The following is a 27,733-nucleotide window of genomic DNA, read 5'->3' on the forward strand; positions in this document are numbered from 1 at the left end:
GTGTTTCATAGCGCAGTGGGGTTAACTAAAGTTGACAACAATTAATTACATATGTCCAAATAGCTAGTAAAGATTCTGGATGTTCTCAACACTGAGAAATGATTGATACATGTCTTAGGAGTGACATGCCCATTGCCCTCACTGAAGCGCTGCACACTGGATACACCTAGTGAAATTACTTAGTTCACATCCCACAATATGACCAGTTTTTAATGTGGTCCTTTAAGTTGTGAAAATGAGTTTTTAAAAAATGTTCACTAGAGTCTGAAGTAGCCTTTGGCTGGTTGGCCTGCTGCCCTGAAAGCTCAGGAATAAACAGCCCAGACACCCCCACGAACAAGCCTTTGGTTGAATGGACGAAGGCAGGTCTGCTTGCCAAGAGTACTGACTATGCTTTCACAGGACACCTGACCACCATTTCCTCCTACGGACTGAGAGCAAGAGACCAAAATCCCCAAATCCAAGAAGCAGAGGTTCTGGCCAAGTGTGACTGCTGAGTCATGCGCAGGAGGCACACAGGGGATGCCAGCGTGTGCCCGTCTGCCTTACCCCTCACAGGCCCGATGGAGTTGCTGAGGGCATAGCGCAAGATCCTCTCCTCCCGGTTGTACAGGACAAATACACTGTCCACGGAGAGCTGCTGGGTGCTGGGCAGGGCTGGCCGGGAGTCATCGTGGACACACTCCTGGAAGGTGATGGTCTGACGCCACTGGTAAACGTGTGTGCGCGAGGACGCAGCGCCGTCCTGGTCCGGCTCAGTCACCGTGTACTCCCGGGTGGAGGAGGAAGTGATCACTGAGGTGTGGGAGGAAGACAGATTTGAGGAGCTTCAGTAAAGCCTGTGAGGGCTTCAGTGGCGGTCCCTGCCCACAGAGATATTAGATTGACAGGCCCACTGGGGCGACTTAAGTAAGGCAATGCGCTTGGATTCATTCCTACTGCTTTCTCCTCTCCCCGCAACATCCGTGGTGACGCTCACGTCAGTCCTTGCTGATCGGATCAAAGCCCTCCATCAGCTCCCAAGTCACTGAAAACTAGAGATGAGGTCTGGCCGAAAGAGCAGCCACTCAGATGAAAGGCACACCTGGACTGACTCCTCCCAGCTGAGGTTGTAACCACCTACCTGGTACTAGCTGCTTTCGCCTCAGCTTCTCTCTCAGAAGGAGCTAGGGTGAGAGAGTCTGGGGAGATCACATTTGTAAATTACATGGAATCAAGCACTTACTACATCGGGGACATCTGATCTGGTTTCCACGGAATTTCTCACATAGGAATCACTAAATAGTAGCTGCCCCCAGTCACCTTCGATTAAATAGTCCCGTGGTATTAAAAGATGCAATGTGGAATGTTTTGTAGCAGCCAACTTTGGAAAAATTAGCAAGAGCGACCTCAGCCAAGGAGATGGGAGACAGGCTCCCTACCCAGAAGAGGGTGGGAATTAGCCCATGCAACAAAACTCTCCACTTCCCTTTGTTTTTTTTTTAAAGCATAAAGAACCTTTTTTACTTCTGAGTTCTGCTGCAGCCTGCTCCATCTGCGAACCATGAAAGCCAGAGGATAAATAAAAGATCAGTGTGCGCTGTCTCCCATCCAGCTCCCATATGCCGGCTGCCAGCAAGCCATCTGGCTGCAGGCAGTCTGGGGCCCTTGGCTGTTTCTCCTCCCTTCCATAGACTCCCAGGCCTGGCCATGGGTACCAACCTTCCTGGATGGCGCTTGAACTGCAACATTTTTGAAAAGTTCCTGTCATTTGACTCAGCATCTGTTTCTAGGAACTGAGTCTCGGAAAAGAGTCAGAAAGCCAGGCCTGATAATGCAGGCCTGACTGTTAGTCATCCCAGCTACTTGGGAAGCCGAGGCAGGGGGATTGCAAGTTCAAGGCCTGCTTGAGCTATAGTATGAGTTCAAGTTCAGTCTAGGCAACTCATAGGCACTAAAAAACAAACAAACCAACAACAACAAAAAACCTAAAATTTTATGAAGACAAAACGAGGGACTGAGGGTGTAGCTCAGTGGTAGGACATTTGTCCCGTATGCACAAGACCCAGAGTTCCATTCTTCCCAGTATTGCCAAAGTCAGAAATGTGGCCGAGAGCTTGGGATATAGCTCAGCATAGGGGTGTTTGCCTGGGGCACTCAGTTCAGTTCCCAGCGGGTAAGCAAACAACAACCAAAGGGAAATGTGGCCAAGGTTCAAGATGGAAGAGGTTGTTTTAACTCAGCATGAGAGGGGAAACTCCTGCAATTTACACTTCTGAGACCACCCAGAAGGATGGGGGCAGATTCCTTGAAAATAGGCCTTTCAAAGCCACTTACGGAAACTAGTAAATACTCATAATTTGGTGTGCATAAAAAGGTGAAGATATAGTAATGTAGTACAGTTGATTGATAGCGCTAATGAAAATGACATGCCCAAGATTACATACTGTGTTTTTCTGTGCTAAAGATCCCAGAGCCTGAGCTGGTAGCTCATGTCTACAACCCCAGCGCTTGGGAGGCAAAGCCAAGAGAATAGCCTCTAGTTGGAGACAGAGTAAGGGCTACAAAGCCCTTTTAAAAATAACCACCTCTTTCATAGTTATGACGTGGCCATGTAAGAGAATGCCCTTATTCTTAGGAAAGAAATATCCGAAGCACTTCAGAAATAACCTACAAGGACACTGTTTCTCTACAGTTAGGACGAAGTGTGTGTGTTAAAACACAGTGCCAAATGAGAGCAACTAAGCAAGCTGAGTGGCAGGTAGAAGCTCCGGTCACTCTTTTCAACGGCAATCACACGCCAGAAGTTAAAAGTACAAATAAATACATTAAAACAATATCCTGAATTATATAACAGTGGGGGCATGTGACAAAAATACAGATGATAGACACACGAGAAAAGGTTGAAAAAATGTTTAAATCGGAAAGTTGTACTCAAGATTTTTTTCCTGGGGTTCTTCTTTGTTGTTCCATTTCCTCTTTTTAGACAAAGTCTCCTGTAGCCCCAGACTAGCCTTAAACTCACTGAGGACATCCTTGAATTTCTAAACTTCCTAACTCCCCTCCCCAAAAGCTAGGATTACAGGGCGCCACCTGATCTAGTCTCGCAGTGCTGGGGATCCAACTCAGACACTCTGTGTGTGTAGACAAGCCCTCAGCCAACTGAGCTACAACCCATCCCATTTTCTGGGTGTTGATTTTGTTTTTTGTTTTGTTTTGCTATGTAGCTCAGGCTGGCCTAGAGCTGTAGCAATTCTTCTAGGTCAGGCTTTCCCAAGGGCAGGAATGATTGATGTATCCCAACACACCTTTTCTTGTTTTGTAGTAAATCTCTTCAAATGTTTCTTTGGTCTGTACTTAGAGGAAAGGGATTAAAATAAAAAATAGCCTTGTGGACCCCAGGACAACGCTCCAGGTACTCAAGGACATCAAAGTGGGCAGGCACGTGCAAACTATCAGGCTGCCAGAGGGGTTTCAGTCTGGGACTCACCTGAGCTGGAGTAGTGGTACAGTTCTGTGTAGGGCTCAATGTGCACTGAGGAACCGTAGCGGATCTGTGGCACTCGGCCATCCAGCTCTGTGTTGATGGTCAGATGTCCATGTTCGTCAATACCACTGAACTGCTGCTTCAGGACCAGCTTGCCTGGGTGTCCCACGAAGGTCACCTCAGCTTGGCGGGTGAACTCACCCCCTGGAAAGCAAGACAGGCCTGTCACTCTGTCGCCTGGCAAGTAAACCCTCCTGCTGGTCCTAGGTTCATGCAGTGAGAAGCATGCAGAGAACTAATTCTCCCGCCCTGGATGTTGAACAGACTCACAAGCACAAATACTGTGTGGTATCCCTCCCCCCTATACAGAATCCAGATTTAAATTACACGTTTATTTTTTATATTTAAATATATGTTTGTAAACCATGAAAGTAGAAAGGGGAAGAAAGGACCTAAAGGGAAGAGGGAGGGGAGTAAGAGAAGGCGAAGGCACACACATGACATGAAACAAAATATGCCAGAGACTCAGCTTTCCTCACAGGGTACGGCCTTTGAGAGTCTCCAAAGTTTCCCAACACTGGAGAGAATGGTGTTGATCAGGCTGGACTGACCAGCCGGAAGTGTCAGGCTCTTTTCCATGAGCAGATACAGAGATATGAAATGCCACTGTCAGATGGGCGAGATGCATGAGTTGCTAACTCCTGTTCCACCTTGGAGACTTTTCTATGTCTATGCCAGATGGTTGTGTATAAGGGTGTTGTCTGTGTGTTCAGATGTGTGGGCATGATTGGATTTGTGCATGTAAACCTTTGTACACAGGGTGTGTGCATGTTTGTGGGTATGGGGTATACCTGTGTGTATGGGTTCATATGGTGACCAGAGGTTTATTTTGAGTATTTTTTTTTCTTTAAAAATCATCTTTGTTTATTTGAGACAGAGTATGAGATCTGTCTCAAAAAAAAAACAGATCACTGGGATCTGGGGCTTATCAGTTAGGTTGTTTGGCCAGTGAGCCCCAGGGATCCTGTCTCAGTCTCTCTAGAGCTGATGTTAACAAGCACATGCCACCATAGCTGGCTTTTTATGTGGGTTCGAGGCAATGGACACAGGACACATGTCCTCATACTTGTAAGGTAAGCACTTTACTGGCTGCGCCATCTCCTCAGCACCAATATGGAAAACTTGGAAACTCCCATCAAGAAACCATTCCTCCGTCAAAACACAATTCTAGATGGCCTCCCTTAATGAATATGCTATACATGAATTTTGCCATGTCCTTATTTCTGAGGAAAGGGCCTCTGTCCACAGATGAAATACTTCCAGAAGGTGCCTACAGACACAGAGTTCCAAACCCGTTCATTCTCTGACCTCCCCCACGACCACGTAGCCCGTTCATTTTAACTGGGGGATCAATTACCAGTGATGCTGAAGCCGTTCTTGAACCCATTCTGCTCCACTGCAAACATCCATCCGATGATGCCCCCGATGGGTGCCAGGGGAAGAAGAGAATACCCGACAGTCTCAGGAATGGTGCTGATGGCTGTGTAAGAGCGTCCATCGTTCATTACCACATAGGAGTGTAGGTCAGTGTTCTCAAACACCACGGGGACCTGGCTGTCGCCCACGAAGATCCTTCCCTTCACCTTGCCGTTGACCCGTTGTGGGGAGCCTGGGTCAGAAACAGAGGGAGAAGGTGAAGGTGGCTTTCCCCTACCTTCCAAAGAGAAGGATGTGTCTGTTCCATTAGGAAAGCGAGGAGGTGACATTGTTGCACCTCCTGATACTGACCTCCGCTACTACCTCCACGAGTGTACATACACTAACAGTACATACATATGCACACACACACACACACACACACAGGCACGTGAATTATACTGCAAAATAAGAACAAAAACTAAAGGAAGATGCAAGTCAAAGGTCACCTTGCACTGCCAAATCTGACGTAGAATTAAATTCTTTGAAGGTTTTCCTTTTTTCTTTCGGCACATGAGATCGAATGAGGGCTTTGCCCCTGAACTCCACCCTGGGCCCTCTGTTAGCAACTGTTAATATATCTTATTTCTTTCCCTAGACTGGGAATGATCAGGAACATGGCCTCCACCCCCTCCTCCCACAGACATGTTCCTGGTGGTGGTGATGGGGGGTCATCTGTGCTCGGAGTCACTGACCAGCCAGGACACATCTGACACAAAGTAACTCTGTACACCCATTGTGTCATTACACTGGGGAAGCTGTGACCCTTGCAAGCTAATGCTAAAAAAATGCGCTTCAAGAACACTACAGAAACAAGGAAGGAAGCCAAGTTAAGGAAGCCAAATAAAATCGCTTCCGCCAGTCTCTGTTAGCTTTATCCCTGCCTGAGCTTTTAGGTGGGATCTCTCTTACTCTGTAGCTGGCCTAGAACTCATGATGTAGCCTGGGTTAGTCTCAAACTTACAGCAATCTGCCTGCCCACGTCTCCTGAGTGTTAGGACTATAGGCATGAGCCACCACACCTGTCTGAAGATTACATTGTTGTTTTATCTTTTCTTTTTTTTAAAGTAGGATGAATCCAACAAATATTTTAACCACAAAGCAATTACAGGATGTGCTCATGTCAAAATGTGTGGCCGGACAGTTTGTTACACCCGAGTTCAACGCCAAAGTTTGCCCAGCATTTTCAGCTCTGATATTGGGGGTGGGGAGCTAGAGGTGGCCCTTTAAGATACGCTTTTGGGCTGAGGAATTGGTCCAGTTGGTAGTGCTTGCCTGGGAAACACAAGGACTGGGCTCAATACCCAGCACCCAGAGATTTAGGAAGGAAGGAAAGAAAGGAGGGAGGGGAGTACAAGTGCATGAGGGTTTTGGAAGCTTCTCCTAGGGTGAAAAGGTATAAAAGTCAAACCTAGAACAAATACCCCAAAGCATCCCACTCCTTGGAGTGACAGGATTTGGAAGAAAATAGAAAACAACTTAAAAACGTTCTCCCAGATGAATATGCCAGCTAAACCGCATGGTGGTGCATCGCTGAAGATGGATAAAAATAAAGCAAACCCCGCTTTACTTAATTATGACCCAGAAGGAAACAATTTTGGTGTGTGTGGCAAATTAAAACAACTGATGTCAGGATAGCTATGACACAGAGTCTGGAAAACAGCACACCAACTCCAGTTAGATTTTAACTGGTCAGAGTTCACAAGGCAACTAAAACTCTCCACTAAGTGCTAGTGACAGTAGGCGGGAGAAGTGGGGCATTTGAAGGCCAAATACTGTGTTTATTTTCATTCTAATTTATAGCCTCCAAAGGAATGACTATAGCAAGGACCCTTAGACTTGCACTAAAGATTCCTATGACTAGTCAATCCCCTTTGGGGACAGAGGTCAGTGTTGACCTCAGTTATCATGGAATTCACTTTGAAACTGGACATGCACGGGGTTTGACAAGCCAGAACTGAGGACTCCACCCCATCAGCCTAACCTCAGGCATGCTGCTGTTCCAAGTGACGTGCGGAAGGTGGGGAGGGAGGGAGAGAGGGAGGGAGGGAGGGAGGGAGGGAGGGAGGGAGGGAGGGAGGGAGGAAAGGATCTACAAGCAATACACTCAGCTAGAGACTGAAGCCAAGTTGGGGTACACACTGAAGCCCCAGCACTCTACATGTGGAGAATCTCAAGTCTGAGGTCATCCCAGGTTACACAGCAAGATTCTGTCTCAATAGTAAAGAAACAAAGAACTGAGAGGACTCCAAGGGCAAAGCTGTGGGTGAAGGGAATGAGGGAGGATGCCTCCTGGTCCTGGCCACCGCATTTCAACTCTTGGCTCTTTGTGCGGCTGTGAAAAGAGACTCCCGGTGGGTGTCACCTCAGAAACGGAGAAGGACTACAGGGGAACAAGGTTATATGCCACACCAGAAAACAAAAAGGACATCCTGGGAGGAATGGTCATCAGAGAATGTAACAGAAATGATATCATTACAAACGGCATATAAAACTGCATATTCCAGAGATCGGGGCAAAGGCCATGTCTCTAAACAAGCACCAAGACCCAAAAGGCACTCCTTTTCCTTCTCCCCGAAGCTGAAAATGCAGAGGAAAAGTACATTACCTTCTGCCACACACTGCCTGCCGTTGCCCGTGTAGTTGGCCACGCACCTGCAGCAGAAGCCAGTAGCATAGTCTCTGCACTCTGCATGCACGGAGCACTGGTGTCTATTGTTGGCACATGTCTCCTGGGAGCCTGTGTTGTAGCTGAATACTGTTTGGAGAAAACAGAGGCACACCTGTGAAAGCTTTGCAGGTTCTCGGCTGAGAGGCATTTCCACTCAGGTGCCCATGAGCCAACTGGACTCAAGGAGCCAAGCTGACCACAGAAGACTAAAGTCCATGGCATGAGTGTGTTGGATAGAGATGTGGCTCCATTACTCAGACCATTGATGTAAACAAGTCTTCAAGAATCATTAAGTATGAATACTTAAAAATTGCCACAATGTATATTAATGTCAATTAACACAAGGGTGCTTTTACTCAACTTGAATCCTAAGACGGAGCCCATCTAATATGGTCAGGAGGAGACGCTTCATTTGGTTAAGAGCCTCAATATATACTTGTATTCCAACCCCATTTTTTGTTTTTGTTTTTTGAAACAGGGTCCCATGTATCCCAAGTTGTCCTCAAACTCACTAAGAACTGAGAATGGCCATGAACTCCGGATTCTGCTATATTCACCCCCTGAGCACAGGCATCACAGGCATGTACCACTACGCATGGTTTATAAAGTGCTAGAACTCAGGGTTTTGTGCACACTAGAAAAACACTCTGCCAACAGAGCTGCACCCCAGCCCAAAGTCTTTCTTTTTATAAATTAATTTCTTATGTGATAAAATACATATCATAAAAATGCCTTTTAACCACCTTTACATGTATGTGTGTATATATTTCTACCCTTTTCTTCAGGGGGTAATTCAAAAGCTCTAATACTCAAAAGCTGATCATTATAGAAATTATGCATACACACACGTGCATTTGTGTGCATGCATATGTGTGTGTGTAACAACAATTAAAGAAAATGAGGCCATGAATTTGAAAGAGAGCAAGGTGGGAGTGAGCATGGGAGGACTTGGGGGGGAGAGAAAGGGGAAATGATGTAATTATTGTATAATCTCAAGAATAAAAGTAAAATCAGCCAATCAAAAACAATACTTAGATTGCATCTCTTCTAAGATTATTAGAAGAATCAAAAAGAATCTCTCTAATTTAAATTTCTACCACCCACTTGTTTTATTAGACCTGCAAACCAGCCTTTAAGTTTAATGATCTAGTTAGAGCAAATTTGTTTGGTTCAAAATCCCAAGAGGAGTGAACTTCTACAGGTAATAATAATCTTGTTTATAAATGAAGATCAAAATAAAATTTATCCTCAGATAGATTGTATTGGCTCCAACTACTTGGAATTTCCAGTGTGTATAAAGACGGCTGGTGACTGAAGCCAAAGACGCCTGAGTAAACTTGAAAGCTTTCTGATTGCATAAGCTCAAGCCAGGGATCCCCCATTGGTGGGTCTGCTACATTCTGTATATCTGAGGGTAACTATTTAAACAACACTAGAATGTTATTGTAGGCCTCAGACAGTTGATATTTCTAATAAACAGCGAAATAACCAGGAAAGGGGGCAAAAAAAAAGCCATCTGTCACAGATATATTTTGAGTTCAAGTCTAGGCTTTTGCTACTACAACCACCATTTGTTGTTGGGAGTAAATAAATGTGACAATTTTATAAATGGTAATTTCAGATACTTAGGAAGGGTAGGAAAAAAAGATGAAGCTCAAAACTTAACCTCTAGAAGCAAACATACTCATTAACAGAATCAAAGATTGAGTTGCTGGCCAAAAGGTGAGGGCAATAGCCCTTCCTCTACCCCAAATCCAGAGAACAGTGTTTATGAGGTGTAAGGCTGGAACCCACAAACTCATTTTTCCACCAAATGGCATCTTGTTCATTTATATACGTCAGCAGTAAACACACAGTCTCAAATATCATCTTGACGATTTGGGAATTCAATATGGACAGACAGTAATGACTATTACCATGGTGAACACCAGAACAAGGACAGAGAAACAAAAATGAGTTTGTAGGAGGAATGGGCTAGATGTTTCTAGGAAGTTTTATAATAATATCTTAATAGAAAGAGTAAAGAGTCCTATGAGACACATTTAAAGATTATAACTATCCCATTTATTGGGGTCTTGATGGGGCTGGAGAGATGGCTCAGCGGTTAAGAACATTTGCTGCTATTTAAAGACCCAGGTTCGATTCCTAGCACCCGAAAGGTAGCTCACGACCATTTGCAACTCTAGTTCCATGGGATTTGATGACCTCTTTTGAATTCTTTGGGCACCAGGCATGTACCTGGTGCACATACACACATGCAGGTAAAGACACATTCACAGAAAATAAAAATAAATAAAACTTTTAAAAATGAATCTCGATGAGTGTCCTAGTTTTCTTCCTGTTGCCACGATTTTTTAAAAATCTGAAAGAAAAGCAACTTAGGGGAGAAGAGGGTTTGTCTGGCTTACACTCCATTGTGCAAAGCAGAAATTTGAAGCAACCAGTCACATCACAGCTATAACCAAGGGCAGAAAGGAAGAAATACATGCATGGCTACTGCTCAGTTAGCTTTCTCTACTCTTCTACAGTGCAGTACCAAGCTCACTCTCAGCCTGGGTCTTCCCACATCCCTCAAGACAGTTAAGACAACCCACCACACACATGCCCACAACCTGATGGAGACATCCTTCACCGATAACCTACCACACATACGCCCACAGATCAACCTGGTGGAGACATCCTTCACTGACAGTCTCTTTTTGGGTGATTCTATGTTGTATCAAGTTGCTAATTAAAACCAGCCATTATATATGAGTATCAAGAAAAAAAAAAGCAAGCATATTTTGAGAATGTTTCATAATACTTAAAGGATGCTCAAGTAATTTTCCTCAAAATGTAGGAAATACTTGATACAATATGGTTGTTAGAGTATATCATACTGTGCCATGCATATGTGGTGGCTTGTATCTTTAATCCCAGCACTCAGAAGGCAGAGGCAGGCAGATCTCTGGGTTTGAGGTCAGGGTTACACAGAGAAACCCTATCTTGAAAAACCAAAACCCAGAAAAAAGAGAAAGAGGAGAAGGGGAGGAGGAGGAGGAAGTATAGAAGAGGAAAAAGGGGTAGGAGAGGGAGGAAGAAGAAGGAAGAAGAAGAAAGAAGAAGAAAGAAGAAGGAGAAGAAGAAGAAGAAGAAGAAGAAGAAGAAGAAGAAGAAGAAGAAGAAGAAGAAGAAGAAGAAGAAGAAGAAGAAGAAGAAGAAGAAGAAGAAGAAGAAGAAGAAGAAGAAACCTTTTAAGGGGATCTGGCTGGTGTGTGTGTGTGTGTGTGTGTGTGTGTGTGTGTGTGTGTGTGTGTGTTCTTTAGAAAGCAACTCTGCAACTGACAGAAGGAAAAATAATCAACTGTTCGAATTTCAAAACCAAGAGGGGAAATGTGGAAGAAAAGTTGCATAAAGAGCCAAAGGAACTTCTAGAATGTTTTTTCAGGTGGGTGAATATCTCAGAAGTCACAAATAAGAAACTTGAGTTTCAAAATATTCTAAAAGTCTCCCTCCTTCTCTCTGTTTTTTTTCTCTCTCTCGGTTTTCCAAGACAGGGTTTCTCTGAGTAGCTTTGGAGTCTGTCCTGGAACTTGTTCTGTAGCCCAGGCTGACCTCGAACTCAGAGGTCTACCTGCCTCTCTGCCTCTCAAGTTCTAGGATTAAAGGTATGCACAATCACTGCCTGGCAGTTCTCTTTTGGGTTCTGAGACAGGATCTTACTGCATCTCAGGCTAGCCTGGAACTTATTATGTACCTAGAAACATTGATCCTCCTGCCTCAGCTTCTATAGTGTTTGGCAAACAGCACCTAGCAATGACATTTTAAAACAAAAAAATTACTAGCCAGATTATAGTAGTGCATGGCTTTAATCCTAGCACCTGGAAGTAGAGGCAGTAGAATCTTCACGAGTTCAAGAACAGTTTAGTCTATGTTAAGTCCCAGGCCATCCAAAGCTACATAAATGAGACCCTGTCTTGAAAAAAAAATACATTTATTTGTTTGTGTACGTGCACATGTATTCACACATACATGCGTATGGCAGTCAGAGGACAGCTTGGGGGAATCATTCCTCTTTTACTATGTGACCTCCAGGAGATCAAACTTAGGACATCAGTATCTTTACCTACTGTGCCATCTCTCTCTGACCCCAACTCTCCTGAAAACAGAATACATCCTGAAGAATCTTGAAATGAGGCATACTCCCCCTACCCACTGTGTCTAGAACCAAAGTTCTAATCCTAAAAGATCACTGGGCCACTCAGAAGCCATTGGACCTATGCATCAGCTGATCTTCAGTGTGAGCATTCAGTTCCTGCTCCCCCAGGCCATCTGCTCCCCACAAATCACCTCATCAACACATGACCCAACAACCTACATGAGCCAACTCCTGTCTAGAAACCCAAGCAGGCAAGAAAGGTTCCAAACTGTAAAACAGATGTCTTACCAATTCCTGTTTCCTCTACTTCATCCACATCAATGACCTGGGGGTGCTGTTGGGGGAACCTCTCCACTGGCAATTGGAAAGACCTGGTTCTCTCAGAGGGGATTCCATGGGGTCTCTCTGTAGCCTCATAGCTAGGAGAAAGGACCCTGGGCGCATCATGTGGGTTAGTGGGTTCCCTTCTTGGACTGTGGGAAGGAAATGGTAGGGTGGCCACATCCTCCAGGCCCAGGCGAGAGGTTGCCAGGTCATACTCTTCATCCTCATAGTCTGCTCCTTCGTCATCCAGGTCTAGGTTCACATCTGCTGGCACCACACCCTTGGCAGTAGCGGGACTCCCGATCTCAAACACCCACACACCCTGGTATCCAGCATTGCTGCTCCTAAAGGCAAGGAAGACAGCTTGAGAACAGGCCACAGCCACACACGTAGACCCCACTGACCAAGTGGGCAGAAAAAGCTCAGGTGACCTGTATCCACCTGAAACCCATGCCATGTGTCTACCCTCAGTGAGGGCTGGTGTCCAGGAGGGCAGCAGCTGCCATGTGTGGTCATCACAGAGCTCAGACAGGGACTATTTAGTGAGCTTGAATCTAAATAGACACACACCACACCATGAAGAGCTTACCCTCTAGAGTCACCAAGGACTGCCGATGTCACCAGATCATACTATTCACCTTTATATACCCCATCTCATGAACTAAGGTGACTAGAGATTTATTTCCCCGCTATTATCTTTCCATTGCATGGAGTAAAACGTATTTGTTTTTGTCTGCTCGTTTGTTTGGTTTTTTATTTTGTTCTGTTTTGGTTTTTGAGATAGGGTTTCTCTTTGTATCCCCTGTTGTGTTAGAACTCAGTCTGTGGACCAGGCTGGCCCCAAATTCAGATATCTACCTGCTCTGTCTCCTGAGCGCTGAGAACAAAGGCATGTGCCACCATGACCAGCTAACATATTTGTATACACAGAGAAAACACAGGTGGTTTATGTCCCTGGAGCATGACCCTAAAGCTCTCTGTGACCAGAAATATTCTTTCAGAAATTATATAAAACATTTGGGAAGAGTCAGCTGTTAAATTTTGGGGAATTTTTTCCAAGCCAGTTAGGAAACACAGTCACTATAAGAAAATTAAGTGTTAGGGATATAAGCTCAACGGTAAACGTGATTGCCTAGCATGCACAAGGCTCTACATTCAATCCTCAGCACTGAAATGCTCGCACGCACACACACCTCTAAATCGTATGTTTTAAAAGGTGAGAAGTACTATGTTAGGCGGTTGTGGCATATACCTTTAAACCCAGCATTTGGGAGATAGGCAGGTGGATCTCTGAGTTCAAGGCCAGCCTGGTCTACATAGTGAGTTCCAGGTACAGAGAAACTCAGTCTCGGAGTGGGGGTGAGGGAGAGCAAAACAAAAACACTAATCTTGGCTATTCCTCTCTTCTGTCAAATCTACAGCAGCGTGACCGTGAGGCTTCACCGAGTATGAGCACAGTAAAGACTGTCCCTGCATCCGCATGGTGGAAAATCTCTCAGTTTAGGTTCCTAGCAGGAGACGGGTTTGAACTGCCTTCATTTCTGACTTCAGACTCATAGGAGACATGGGAGAGACAATTTTGCGTGAGGTTGCACTTGAAACAACAAACTATTGGGGCTGGAGAGATGGCTCAGAAGTTAAGAGCACTGATTATTCCTCCAGAGTCTGGGTTCAATTCCCAGCACCCATATGATAGCTCAGAACGATTTGTAACTCTAATCCCGGGGATCCAGTACCCTCTTCTATTTTCCATAGGTACTGCATGGATGTGGACAGAGACATACGGTGCAAAACACTCATACACATAAATAAAAATGAAAGCAAACGAACAAAATATCTCTTTGTGCTGAATATATCCCCTAAAGTTCATCAGGAAAAAATACTATTTCATCATTTAAGTATCTCTATATACAAATTAAATCTACAGGAACATTCTTGGGTAACATAATACCTAGTACATTCTGCTGGGTAAAACAATATACAATCATATTATAAAAATAATTATTTTCTAATAAAGAAAAACAAGCAAGGAATATACATACTTGGCCAAATTTTCAATCGATTCTCTGTCATTGGCAAATACGGTATAGTATCCATTGCTGCTCCATAGAAATCCCACTAAACCTTGGCTGAAACCAACCATGGCAGGCACCTGGCTCTCATCCTTCTTCGAGAATGTCGTGAAGAACTGTAGACCATCTTCAGGATAGAGGAAAATGGCATAGGAGCTGGAATTTGAGGAGGCTAGAACAGCCTGGAACGTGTTTCTCTGTGAAGACAAATTAGCAGTCAGTTACCTAGCAATACAACCACACTCTCAACGTACGCAGTCCACTGGGCGGTAGACAAGACAGTGAGAGGCAGCAGTATTCCACCTCATTCTCTTACAAAGGGGATTGTACAGTCTACATATAAGCAAAACACAGCCTAACCTGAGGACAGACACTGTAACAGAGGTGCACGCAGAGTACTACATGCAGGTCAAACGAGGAAGTATCCATGTTGTGTAGGGTGGGGACAGAGGAGGCCCTGTCTGGTCAAGGCCTCATGGGAGGGCCTGAGCATCCAAGCAGACCCATCGCAAGGACAACTGCCGGTGTGTGTAAGATATTGTGGGTTAAAAACACATCAGAATGAAAGAAAAGGCATGCTCGAGGCAAATACAAGTGTTTGGTACAACTGCTGGAGGAGTTACGTGAAGGTTTAACAGGTTAGACCCAGGAAGCAGGCAAGAGTTCAATACTCTTGTAGCCAGGCAATCTTCCTGCTTTTGCCAAGCCTTGTGTGATAGGCAGATATGTCACAGACTTCTCCAAAGTGTGTTCTGTGGGATGCCATGTATCCTACTGGGGGCCGTGATAAGAGGAGATACAGCTAAGAGTTTGAACAGTTGTTCCAATAAGGATTACTAAGATGGCTTCTTTACTAGAGGACTTTTCTTTACTTTGCTCAGGAGTACCTGATATCAGAACCTAGCATATTAATAATTCTCTATATAATTAGAAGCTATCTTCCCATTCTTTCTCAATTAAGGAAGGAACACACAAGGAATACCACTCCCCAAGTACATGTTTGCCATGGAGCAATCCCCTTAAACAACTGGCTTTCTCAACAGCGGATACTCACAGAAACAGATTCAGACAGCCCGATAGAGAAGTATCTGGAGGCTGCTGACCTGCAGTAAGAAACTTACTGGATTTTTCCGCTAGACTTCCTGTCTGAGCAACAGCAAAGCATGACGTCCATCGGAACAAGCACAGACCAGAAGTCCAAAGCCACCGGAAGCCAACACACCAGAAACCTACATCTCCATTTGCACTTACCTTGCTGCCTTCCTGGGCAGGGCTCCTGCTGGGCCCTCCATAGGGTGCCATGGATTCCCAAGTGACAACCACCACACTAGTGGGCTGGAAAGTGATGTCTGGGAAGCCTCTCTGGACATACTCTGCTGCCATCTGCATGATGGAGGGGGATAAGTCTTCTCGATAGTACACGTTCCCCAGGCCATCCGTGGTGTCCAAGTCAGCCAGGAAAGGCGCCACTGAGCCGAAGCTGGGAGGGAAGGTTCCAGGGTGGGATTCTCTGGCTGGGGGTTCGCTCATGGCGATGATGCCGTTGGTGGTGACCTGTAGGGAACCGAGTGTGGTTACAGAGGGAACACAGCCCCGAACGCCTCAAGGGGAGCGATAGGGTTTGCTTTTAAAACAACCCTGACGGTACTATCTGGAGCGCTTGTGGAACCGTGAGTAATGGAGCCCGGCTGATGGAAGTAGATCACTTGGAACAGACCTTTGCCCCAGCTCCCGCCTTGTTCTCTGCGCCCTTGCCTTGTTCTCTGCACCCTCGTCAGCCACCGTGCGAACGGCCTCTGCCACCTGCTCCCATCACACAGACTGAGCAGCTTCCCGAGGCTCCGCGGTACCTTTCCTGCTATGATGGAACGAAAGCTCGCGAGAACCACTAAGTCTGTCCTCCCTTTAGCTGCTGCTACCAGGTACACATCTAGACATGACAGGCGGCAGAGGGAATGTCCAGGAATCCTAGGACACGACTGTAGGGCGCCTGTTGTCACGGTATGGGTGGGTGTCGCCCACTTCTCAAGAGCCCCCTGTGTCCTCCTGACAAAGATGATGGCTGTGCTGGTTGACTGCCAGTGTTATCCAAATGACTAATTAAGTCAGCAGAGGCTGTATTTTTAACTAATTGATCCATCTATATATAGACTTATTTATTGCAGTGCTGGGAACTGACTCCAGGGCTTCTCACTCAGGTGTGGAAGCTCTGCTCCCAGTCTCCAGGCCTTGAGCTTCTGATCCTCCTGCCTCTACCTCCCCAGTGTGTGGGAGGTATACACTACCACATCCAGGTTATGCTGTTCCAGGGAATGGAAGCCAGGGTTCTGTGAATGCCAGGCAAGCCTTCTCCCTACTGAGCTACATCCCAAGCCCCCAAACCATCTCTTTTTATAAATGTCATGGGCTATTAACTCCTCAAATGACATATTTTCCATCGCTTGGCAAGAGTTAAGACTTTTCTAGAAAACCCTGATGTCTGCAGAGATGGCAGTCAGGCAAGGCGCCTCTTGCAGCCCAGTTCTCAACTTCGAGCCTCCCCCAGCACAAAGTCCCAACTGCACTGTGGTGGGGGAGCGTGGGAAACAGCTCACTTTCTGGAGCAGACGCCAGGAGTTGGCCTTGCCTGGCTGCTGGTGGGAAGCGATCCCATGGAGGCCACATACAGGCAGCTAGCTCCCTTCTACGAGGCTATTTTCCAGAGGAATTCAAGTCGTCCAACACTCCCGGTACCATCTATTCTTTGGAATCTGGGCACTGGAATGATTCTATTTTCACAAGGCATGCCGGCCTTAGAAATCAAATTTCATGCGGGAACCGTGAAACTGGGGGACTACTTGAGGCCAAGATCACATAACTCTCCTTAGCATTATTACTGAGAAAGCTATTTCTTCAGCCAGTTTGAGCTTCAGCTCAGCCATCTGTGAGAAAGAAAGCTAAGTTCAGAGAGATGCTAAGCAGCTAACTGGCCTGGTCTCTGATGATTCCCAACTTTGAGCTTCTCCCTCGAAATTTATTTATTTTTTTATTAATATGTCAACGAATAGCCAGCTTGGTGGAACAATGCTTCCTCCAGTTAGGCCTGAAACTAAACTCTCCATCCAGTGGGAATCCATGCAGCCGGCCATGGCTCCATCCTCTTACCTGTAGCAATAGGGACACTTGGGACCTTCCAAATGTCTTGCTTTTGGTTTTTGGAGAGGGTTTCGTGTATCCCAGGCTAACTTGAAATTAAATATGTAGCCAAAGATGACTTGGAACTCCTGATCCTCCGGCCTCCACTTCCCAAACAACGTGATTACAAGCCTGAGTCACCAGTTAGGTTCCTTTGCCTTTCTGACCGTACTGGCTCCTACCCTGCAGGCCCAGCGCTCCCTGTGCTGACCAGTTCATCCTGTCCTCCCTTTGACTGCTCATCCTGACCTTCAGGCGGTGCCTCAGAGGTCCCCTCCCCCATCCAGGACAGGCTCCTTTCACAGGCCCCTCTCTAAACTTCACTGCTCCCCAACTCTGATCTCTATCTCTGCCTCCTGTTTCTTAAGCCCCATTTGCAGGCCCCTACCCTAAGCAGGCAGCAGCAAGGGGTCAATGACTGTGTCCATCTTGGTCACTACCATAGCTCCAAGGCTTATATATTGCCTGGTGCCTGTGTCCCCTCCCTTCCTGACTTCCTCCAGGATATGGAGCAGGGACCAGCAGTTAAGGACAGTAAAGATCTGTGCAGGCCAGGCGAGCTGCTTTGAAATCGCCTGGAGTGAGCTCCACTGAATCCTACAGACCAGAGAATAGCCGCCTTGCCGTCCCTCAGAGCTCACAAGGGAACCCACAAGGCGAGTCTCCATCTATAGGGTTCCCAGCACTGCATAAACCCGGTATGGTAATCCCAGCAACTGGGACCTGGAATCAGGAAGATCTGGGTGATCCTTTGCTACACAGGGACAGTTTGTGCTACAGAAGACTTGTCTTTAAAAAGGAAAGTCTAAACGAGAATGTATATACATGAAACACAATTTGGCTAGATTCTGATTTAAACCAGTCAACTGAAAAGAAAGAAAAAGAAAAAAAATCAGGTGTGTTGATGTATACCTTTAATTGTAGCTCTCAGGAGGAGAGGCAGCTGGGTCTCTTTGAGTTCAGTGACAGCCTGGGCTACATAGCAAGTTCCAGGACAGCCAAGCTACACAGCCAGATCTTGTCTGAGATAAGATAGATGACAGAAAGATAGACAGACAGACAGACAGAAACAGTATTTCATCAATGTGATTTTGACTTTTTTTTGTTTTGTGTTTTTATTTTTTGAGACAGGGTTTAGCTGTCCTGACACTCTATTCTCTTTTTTTTTTTTTTTTTTTTTTTTTTTTTTTTTTNTTTCTTCAAGACAGGATTTCTCTGTGGTTTTGGAGCCTGTCCTGGAACTAGCTCTTGTAGACCAGGCTGGTCTCGAACTCACAGAGATCCGCCCGCCTCTGCCTCCCGAGTGCTGGGATTAAAGGCGTGCGCCATCACCGCCCGGCTCTATTCTCTTTTTTTAAAGAATATTTGATATACATTCAAAAATATTCACAAGGAAATAAAAAGTGTAAGACATTCTTTAAAATAACCCAGTTTGGGTAGCAAAGGACTGTGACGAACACCTGGGGCTATTATTGAAGCAAGATTAGTCACAGGCTGGTATTTGTTGAAGTTGGGTAACAGGTATGTGGGAGTTCACTCTATTTTAGGTTTTAATCTTTGAAACTTTTCTATACTAAGCTCTGTTTTCCCAAAGAGATAACTGCTGTGTGATTTTTCCTGGGGACACATAAATAAAAGTTTATTCATGGGCAGGTGAGAGGACTCGGTGGGTAAAGGCCCTGCTGCCAAGCTTAATGGACTGAGTTCCATTGGCAGAACCCACAGGTGGAAGGAAGAACAGGCTCATACAGGTTGTCCTCGGACCTCCACGTGTGCTGTGGCATGCACGCACGCATGCTTGCACACGTGCAGGCGCACAAAAAAAATGAAACAACAAAACAAAAGGAGTGTTTAATTAACTTTTTTATAGCATTTAATTAAAAATAAACTTTTTATAGCATTTAATTAAAAATAAACTCTTTTATAGCGTGCTCCCTTCGGCAGCTCATACACTAAAACTGGGATGATACAGATATTAGCATGGCCCAAAGAGGACTTGACGATTTGCGAAGTGTTCCATATTTAAAAATAATAACGAACAGGCTGGAGACACGGCTTGGTGGTTAAGAGTACACACCGCTCTGCGAGAGGACCCAAGTTTTAGCCCCAGAATCAACCACCTGTAACTCCAGTTCCAGGGGGATCTGACACTTCTGGACTCCAGAGGCACCCCAACTCATGTGCTCATATCTACATACAGATACATGCTCATAAACACAATTAAAAATAATAAATAATAATTTTGCTTGTCTAGAACTCACTATGTACATTAGCGTGGGCTGGAACGCAGAGAGCCACCTACCTCTGTCTCCTAAACGATGGGATTAAAGTTCCATATTGCCATACCAGGCTAAAGATAAATCTTTTTTTGTTGTTGTTTTGTTTTGGTCTGTTATTCAAGAAAGGGTTTCTTTGTATAGCCCTGTCTAGCCTGGAACTTGCTCTGTAAACCAGGTTGGCCTCAAACTCAGAGATTCGCCTGCCTCTGCCTCCCAATGTTGGGATTAAAGGCACGCGCCACCAGCACCAAGCAAGATAAATCTTTTTAAAAAATAAAGCAAAGAGAAAGAAATGTTTATTGAGTTCAGATAGGGCAGTAATAGACCGAAGAAATGATTCCTTCTTCGAGAAAAATGTTAGCAGCCTCTTTGTGGTTAAACGATCCCTGGACTGTTTTGCTTAGTTTTTTTTGGCCTGATTAGGTGTTCTGTAAGTCCTTGCTCAATGAAGGCAAGGGCCATGTCAGCCCCAGAGGAAACTGCTTCATGACAACAATAACTAAGAAGACTAGGCTAAAGTTTAGAAACCAGGGTTAAGTGGTTTCATTAGATAAGCCAATGCTGAAGATCGGTCAGGAGTTGGGCCTGGACTATTATCTCTGATTATGTTTCGTTTTTCAGCTTCAATGGGTATAACAGACCCACAAAAGCATTGAAATACAATGTGTATTTAGTGTGCAATGACCAGCACCATCAAACTTCCCACACAGGGACACAGAGAATTGAACAGGGATGGGGAGGGAAGGAGGGGTGAGGAATAAACCTAATCATACACAGTCAACTAAGGTCTCCCAAGCCTGCCAAGAACACACCATGAAGACAGGGCATTCTCTTCAATGAGCAGAGCTGGGAGAACTGGATAGGCCCATATATAAGAATGAAAGTGGACCCTTATTTTATGGCACCCATAAAAACTAACTGGGAATAGATTAAAGACTTAAAAATGTAAGCCTGAAACCATAAAACTCCCCTAAAGAAAACAAAAAGAAAAGTTCTTTGACGTTAGTCATGCAATAAACTTTGGGGCCATGACACCCAACTCACAAGCCGCACAAGCAAAAACAAACAAGTGGCCTGCACCCCTGCCCTGCACCCCACCCCTCCCAGGCCGCCCTCCCAGCTGCCCACGCTGGGGGTCAGGTATGTACGCCACTTGCCTTGGGCTAATGAGCAGAAGGTTGGAGCAAAAGCAATACCTAGTAATTAAAGTCAATCAAAAGACACCCCGACCATTGGCACCGCAGCACTGCTCTGGAGTCGAGAAAGAAAGCAATATTTATGAAGACATTGTGCAGACGACAACAATGTTGTGTTCACCATTATCTGTGTTGCTTTCAAAAGTTACATGGGAGTCTGGGGTAATAGCTCAGTGGGTAGAATAGTTTACCCAGCATGCTCCAAGCCCTGGCTTTAAACTCCAGCACTTCTGAAACAGATGTAGGGATATATATCCCAGCACTTGGGAGGTAAACGGAGGAGGAGCAGAAGTTCAAAGACAGCCTCAGCTACATAGAGTTCTAGACTAACACAAGCTACCTGAGACCCTGTCTTAACCCAAAATAGGGCTAGGAGATGGCCTTGGGTATGGTGCTTGCCACACAGGCACTCCTATAGGAAGACAGGAAAATCTGGAAGTTCTCTGTGCGGCTAGCCTACAAGAGACCTATCTCAAACAAGCTGGGAGGTGAGGTCCCAGACTTGAGGTTGTCCTGACTTCATGTCTGCATGGCAGGCGTGTGTCCACATTCATTCATAGAAACATGCATGTGTGCATATACACACAGACGTGACGATCTTTCAAAAGCAAACAACAGGGCTGGAGAGATGGCTAAGCGGTTAAGAGCACTGGCTATTCTTCCAGAGGACCTGAGTTCAATTCCCAGCAACCACATGGTGGCTCACAACCATCCATAATGAGACCTGGTGTCATCTTTTGCCCTGCAGATATATATGCAGACAGAAAAAGCAAACAGCAAAATATCAAATACCCTACTTTGAGGATGTTTCTGAGAAAGCCCATCTGAATTACAGAATAATAATTAATAATGTTATATTATTATTGAAACAGTCACTTAGTTACAGCCAAGTAACTTAATGGATGAAAGCCTGGCCTCTGTGCCTTCATGTGTCTGTACTATGTCTGAAGGGAAGCAGAGCAAGTCAATACCCTTCATCTTTCCTCTTGCAGCTCTCTGGATTTCCACAACAGCAGACCCTCTCAGGACAGGGCCCTACACCCAGAGCACGGTAGCTATGATGGTAAGACTGTGCTCTAGAGCAGGAGTGAGCATCTATCTGGTAGGAGTCAGAGTGACTCCTTCATAAGGACTTGGACCACATCACAGAACCAGAGAATACCGTGAGCACAAGATCGCACCTATACCAGGACTGTTAAAAATTACAAAACTCCTGCTTCCGACTCGAATTCTTCCTCTGCTGAAATCTAAAGCTGACACCAGCACCTAGAAGGTGGACTGAGGGTCACCGCACCCCTATATCTGTCCTTCCTCTTTCATTCGGATGGATGAGAGGCTCATCTTTTTGGGATGGCTGCAGCCCAGACTCTTGGGCTAGAAATCCCAGTGGTATCTTAACTCAAACTAACAAAATATTGTCTAAATAAGATACTTGATGACGTTGTATGATGGAGTAAAAACTAATTCACTGAAAATCATCATTTCCAAGTGTGTCGATGGATGCAGATATTGCCCTAGATATCACACACACGCACACACGCGCGCGTGCGCGCACACACACACACACACACACACACACACGCACACGCACACCCTACAAGGATAACAGCTGGAACCACTTAGGTCTAATGGTTGCAACTCAACTGCAGAGGTGGTCGGAACCACTAGGAATGGAAGAGTGCTTCCTGTTATAAAAGCATTTCTTGTCTCTTTTCCATCATCAGGTGAACACACAGACATCGAGAGTCACTTAGGGCTGTCTATGTGCCGATGGTCAGTGCACAGAAATCGGTGTCAGGTTCCACAGACATCACAGAGAAGAGCGCAGACTGCATCTTTCTCGGCTTAAATGCAACTAGTGGCAGCCCCCAGGGCAGCCTAGATCCCTGGGGGCCAGGACTTCTCTGGCGTGGTGTGGTTACAACACTTGAGGTAGACACAAATAAGAAACAGAGGGCTGGAGGAACACAAATAGTCACACAGGGCAGACAATGAAACTTGAAGAGAGCAAAACTCCCTGGGTGGGAGGTTGTGGGAATTTATGCTAAGATAATTTAGGATAAATAATGAGAAGGGAACAAACATGTCTAGAGCGTGTGCTGAGTGTGAGGTCCTCTCCTATGGCTGTACACATTTGTAAAAGTTTAACATAATGGGCCTCCCACTACAATTCTGCTATTCACACATATGTAATGGAGAACTGGCAAGCCCCTAACTTACATGTTCACACAGCCGCTGGGTGAAGCCACCGCCCACATCTGCAGGAGGCATACCCAGACGACTTTCTGTTTTTCTGTAGCTGCTCAGTTTAGGGACCCCCAAGGATAAATAAAGGTGGACGGTGCTGGGGGGGGGGGGGGGGGGAGTTTCCATGTTTTCAGATAGAAAAAGCTGGAAAATGGGAAGGGCCTATGAAAAGAAAAAAAAACTTGGAAAAACAAGTTCAGGAAATAACTGAATCTATTTACAAGAGAGGTGGAAATTGATTTCAGAGGTAAATCTGGGCCCTCAAACCCTTCTGCCCCAAAGCACTGACTCTTCCTCACTTGGCCCACTCGATAATTCGAGGCAGAACAAAAGCCACCAGCCTCGTCCTCATTTTATGTCTGACTCCTGTACTTTGGCTCGGATTCCTGCTTGACTCTGCTACATAACCCATCTCATTCCCTTTCAAGGCTCAAAGCACAGAGACAGAGGTCCTATCCTAAACCTGCAGTCCCCTCCAGTTCCCAGAACAGAACATCTCCACACAGCCCCCACCCTCCCAGATGAGGAGGGTTAACCAGGAGGGTGAGGCTGCAACCTGGAGCAGAGTGAGATCTCCTGAGGGACGTTTTGTCCCCTCAAGCAGTAAGTTCTTCTTCAGGACTACCTTCAAGTATCCAGACATGAGACAATCATCAAGGAGACTATGCCTACTTCTTGCTCTAATTCCTTCTGTATTGAAGCCCAAAGCTCCAGCCAGTAGCCTGACTTGGGGTCACCATTCCCTTTACCGGCTCCTCTTCTGTCTGCCACTACTGGTCTATTAAAACAGGTGGCCAAGTCCCACCAATTGCGGCTGCCAACGCCCTAGCTTTTACCCTGAAAACTCCAGTTACCACTCCTTCCAGTCCGAAGCAGTCTTTGCTCTGAAGATTCATTAAACCTTCTGAGGTGAGTGAAGCATCCTCCTCACTCTCGGCTTGAGAGAAACATGAAATCAGGTCCTCACTCGACTGAGACCCAGACACTAGAAGAACAGAACACGCCAGGACTCCAGATTGCAAGTGTTTTCCATTAATCCACCAGCCAGAGAAAATGGCTCTGACTTAAATTAGAAATAGAAACAAAGGGATTGCCAAATAAAGACAGGGACAGCCCCGGGTTACAGTCACCATTTGGTTTTGTTTTCTTTTGTTTTCGTTTCAACCTAACCCAGTTCGTGTCTAATGGTGTTGGATCGCTTGCTCAGCTCCTCTGTGAGAACCCCTACCGAGGATGACCTTCCGACATTTACACGTTTTCAGCCAGACGTGGGAGTGCATCTCTGTAAACCCAGTACTAGGGAGGATGCGGCAGGTGGGGTGCTGTGTGGTCAAGACCAGCATAGGCTACATAGTGAGCGTCACCCAACCGGGGCCACAGAATGAAAACCAAAAGTCCAAGAGTCAAGGTCTTTACATTTTAGCTGTCAAAGAAAAGATGACTAGACACTGGAGGAATGACCCAGCGGTTAAGGGCACTGCCTACTACTCTCCCAAAGGATCTGAGTTTGGTTCCCAGAACCCACATAGTGACTCACAACCATCTCAAGTCCCGTTTCAGGGGCAGGGGGATCTGATGCCTGCTCACCTCCACAGACACCAGGCAGTCATGTGGTACACACACATACATGAAGACAAAATGCTCATACATATAAGGTAAAACAAATTAATGAGAGAGAGAGAGAAAGAGAGAGAGAGAGAGAGAGAGAGAGAGAGAGAGAGAGAGAGAGAGAGAGAGAGATATTACCTCAATCCTTTCACCTCTAGAAGACCAGGGAAGAAGCCCTGTTCAAGCCCTCATCTCTTAGCTCTTGGGTGCAGACACCAGGAGCCCGTTACTACAAGAGGTCCTTAATTCTAGCTTCTAGCTTCAACATCGAGGGGTCAAGAGTTCCACACTTGATGCTTTCTGCTTGGTGCCTTTCCAGGAGCCTCACTCCCAACAGAAAACACGGCTGGTGAAAAAAGCCTCTTCTTTTTCATCACTTTTTATGCAGGTCACCTAAGGCTACTTCTAGCATCTATGTAACGTGCTTTGAGCACATCACCCCGGAAGCCCCACCATCCTCTTGCCTCTCACCCATCTTCTTTGTTCCATCGACAGTTTTGCTTCTGCTTTAATGCCTGCCATCTCATCACCTGGGAGGTGAAGCAGGAGAAATAGGACTTCAAGGTTATCCCTCACTACATACTGACTTCAAAGACAGCCAGGGGTACATGAGACCGTGTCTCCAAAGTTTCAAATAAATTAATTAATATGGTGGTAAGGATGTCCTAGCTAAGTAATAAACATCATAACCAAAGCAACTTGAGAAAGTGTCTTAGTTAGGGTTTTTATTGCTGTGAAGGAACACCATGACCACGGCAACTCTTTTTTTTTTTTTAATATTTATTTATTTATTATGTATACAATATTCTGTCTGTGTGCATGTCTGCTGGCCAGAAGAGGGCACCAGACCCCATTACAGATGATTGTGAGCCACCATGTGGTTGCCGGGAATTGAACTCAGGACCTCTGGAAGAGCAGGCAGTACTCTTAACCACTGAGCCATCTCTCCAGCCCCACAGCAACTCTTATAAAGGAAAACATTTAACTGGGGTGGCAGCTTACAGTTTCAGAGGTTCAGCTTATTATCATCATAGCCGGGAGCATGGCAGCGTGCAGACAGACATGGTGCTGGAGAAGTAGCTGAGATTCCTCTGTCTTTCAGGCAACAGGAAGTCTGAGACAGGAAGTCTGAGACACTGCATGGTATCCTGGGCATAAAAAAACCTCAAAGCCCTTCCCCACAGTGACATTCCCCCATCAAGGCCATAGTCCCTCCAATAGACATACCTCTCCTAAAAGCGCCACCACTCCCTAGGAGACTGTGGGGGCCAGTTACATTCAAACTACCACAAGAGGAAAGAGTTTATTTGGCTTACAGATAGAAGTCACAGTTCAGACCACAGTCAGGCCTTGAGGGAAATCAGGGCAAGAGCTCACAGCAGAAACCCGGAGGCAGGAACTAAAGCAGAAACCATGGAAAAATAGCCGCTACTGGCTTCCTCCCCATGGTTTGCTCGGTTTACTTTCTTATACAACCTGTCTTGGGGTGTCACTGCCCACACTAGGCCATTCCATATCAATCATTAATCAAAAAAATGCCTCACAGACAGGCCCAGAGGACAATCTGATGGAGACAATTCCTCAATTGAGGTTCCCTCTCCCCAAGTAACTCTTAGTTTGTGTCAAAATTAACTAGCAAACTATCCATACAAAAGAATACATTTCAGATACATACTACAGCATGGGTGAATCCTGAAAACACTGTTCCACACTGTAAGGTCACCAGCAGAAGAGTAGACAATCCATTTTTCTGAAATGTCCAGAAAGGGACGTCCATAGAGAAAATGGACTGGGATGTGGGGAAGAAAACAGGAAGTGATTTGTAGACACAGGATTTGCCTTGGAGTGGATGAAAACATTCTAGAACTAGATATTCCTAGTGGCTGCACAATTCTCTAAACAGACTAAGTAAAAAAAAAAAAATCACTGAATTGTGCATTTTTATTTTCGTTTTGTTCTTGAGACAGAGTCTCCCCCATATAGCCCAGGATATTCTCAAGTTCTCCCTGCCTCAGCCTCCTGCGTGCTGGGATCACAGCAGTGCGCCACCACGCCTTCCTTGGCACACACTCTGTTTATTGGAGAGTGGGCACCCATGTACCATGTCTGTGGAGCTCAAAGGACAGTGGAGTCAGTTCTCTCCTCCCATCATGTGGCTCCAGGAATCAAACTCGGACTGTCAATCTTGACGGCAAGATTCATCCCACCGGCCCAGATCACATTAAAGGTAGGTTTTTGACAGGTGTAATCCTAGCACTAAGCTGGTGGCCAGAGATCCTTCTGCTGTCACAGGAGTGACCCCTTTTGAGTGGAGCATACAAAGATGAAAGATAAGGGAGGAAGCCATGATCTTTTGCAACAGTAATCACTGCTGTTTTTGATGTACAAACTGTGAGGAGGGACCCACCAGGTTCTACCGTGCAGCTCCTAATGAAACTGCTCCTCAAGCAGTTTCTGGGAAGATGAGTCATCATTTCCCACCCACTAGCTCATATCTCTCTCTCTCTCTCTCTCTCTCTCTCTCTCTCTCTCTCTCTCTCTCTCTCCCTCTCTCTCTCTCTCTCCCTGTCTCTCTCTCTCCCTCTACTCCCCACCCCTCTCCCGGGTCTCTCTCCCTGGAACTATGTAGACCAAGCTGGCCTCAAATCCAAGAGATCTGCCTGCCTCTCCCTGCCTCTGCCTCCCAAGCGCTGAGATTAAAGGTGTGCACAATCACAGTCAAATTAACCAGCTTTTAATAGGGGTCTGGCTCTACCACCACCTCCCCATGCACCTGACTGGCTCCCACTTCCAACAGAGCCACCCTCAGGAGCAGGTACAAAGAGGGATTTGCTGTGGACACGTCATAAAGATTTGGGATCCTTCAGTGCAATGAAACAAGCCTGGAGATCATGCACCCTGCCTGGAAATGAACGGAAAATGTTAGCAAGCATCAATGTTACTGCCGTGGTGTGGAGTCCATCAGTCACAGTGCTGCTGCGCCTCTGTACGTGTTTGAAACAGAACGAAGGAAGGGAGGGAGGGAAGGGAGGGAGGGAGGGAGGGAGGGAGGGAGGGAGGGAGGGGGGGGGGGGGGGGAGGG

The 27,733-nt window shown here is 45.9% G+C and overlaps 1 protein-coding gene across 2 annotated transcripts in view; it reads right to left on the bottom strand.

Moving 5' to 3' along the window:
* Positions 1 to 27,733, bottom strand: part of Nid1 (nidogen 1) — a 76,771-nt gene that overhangs the window by 39,399 nt on the left and 9,639 nt on the right. For both annotated transcript variants that reach the window (XM_050142339.1, XM_050142338.1), the window contains exons 2-8: positions 15,399 to 15,701; positions 14,118 to 14,344; positions 12,040 to 12,419; positions 7,551 to 7,700; positions 4,884 to 5,135; positions 3,470 to 3,670; positions 550 to 795 (exon numbers count right to left, since the gene is read on the bottom strand). In XM_050142339.1, the coding sequence (XP_049998296.1) occupies positions 550 to 795; positions 3,470 to 3,670; positions 4,884 to 5,135; positions 7,551 to 7,700; positions 12,040 to 12,419; positions 14,118 to 14,344; positions 15,399 to 15,701 (1,759 nt within the window). The remainder of the gene's footprint in view (positions 1 to 549; positions 796 to 3,469; positions 3,671 to 4,883; positions 5,136 to 7,550; positions 7,701 to 12,039; positions 12,420 to 14,117; positions 14,345 to 15,398; positions 15,702 to 27,733) is intronic.

This window comes from Alexandromys fortis, unplaced genomic scaffold, assembly GCF_014885135.2.
Source record: "Alexandromys fortis isolate MF-2015 unplaced genomic scaffold, M_Fortis_MF-2015_v1.1 scaffold_5, whole genome shotgun sequence".
Classification (NCBI taxonomy): domain Eukaryota; kingdom Metazoa; phylum Chordata; class Mammalia; order Rodentia; family Cricetidae; genus Alexandromys; species Alexandromys fortis.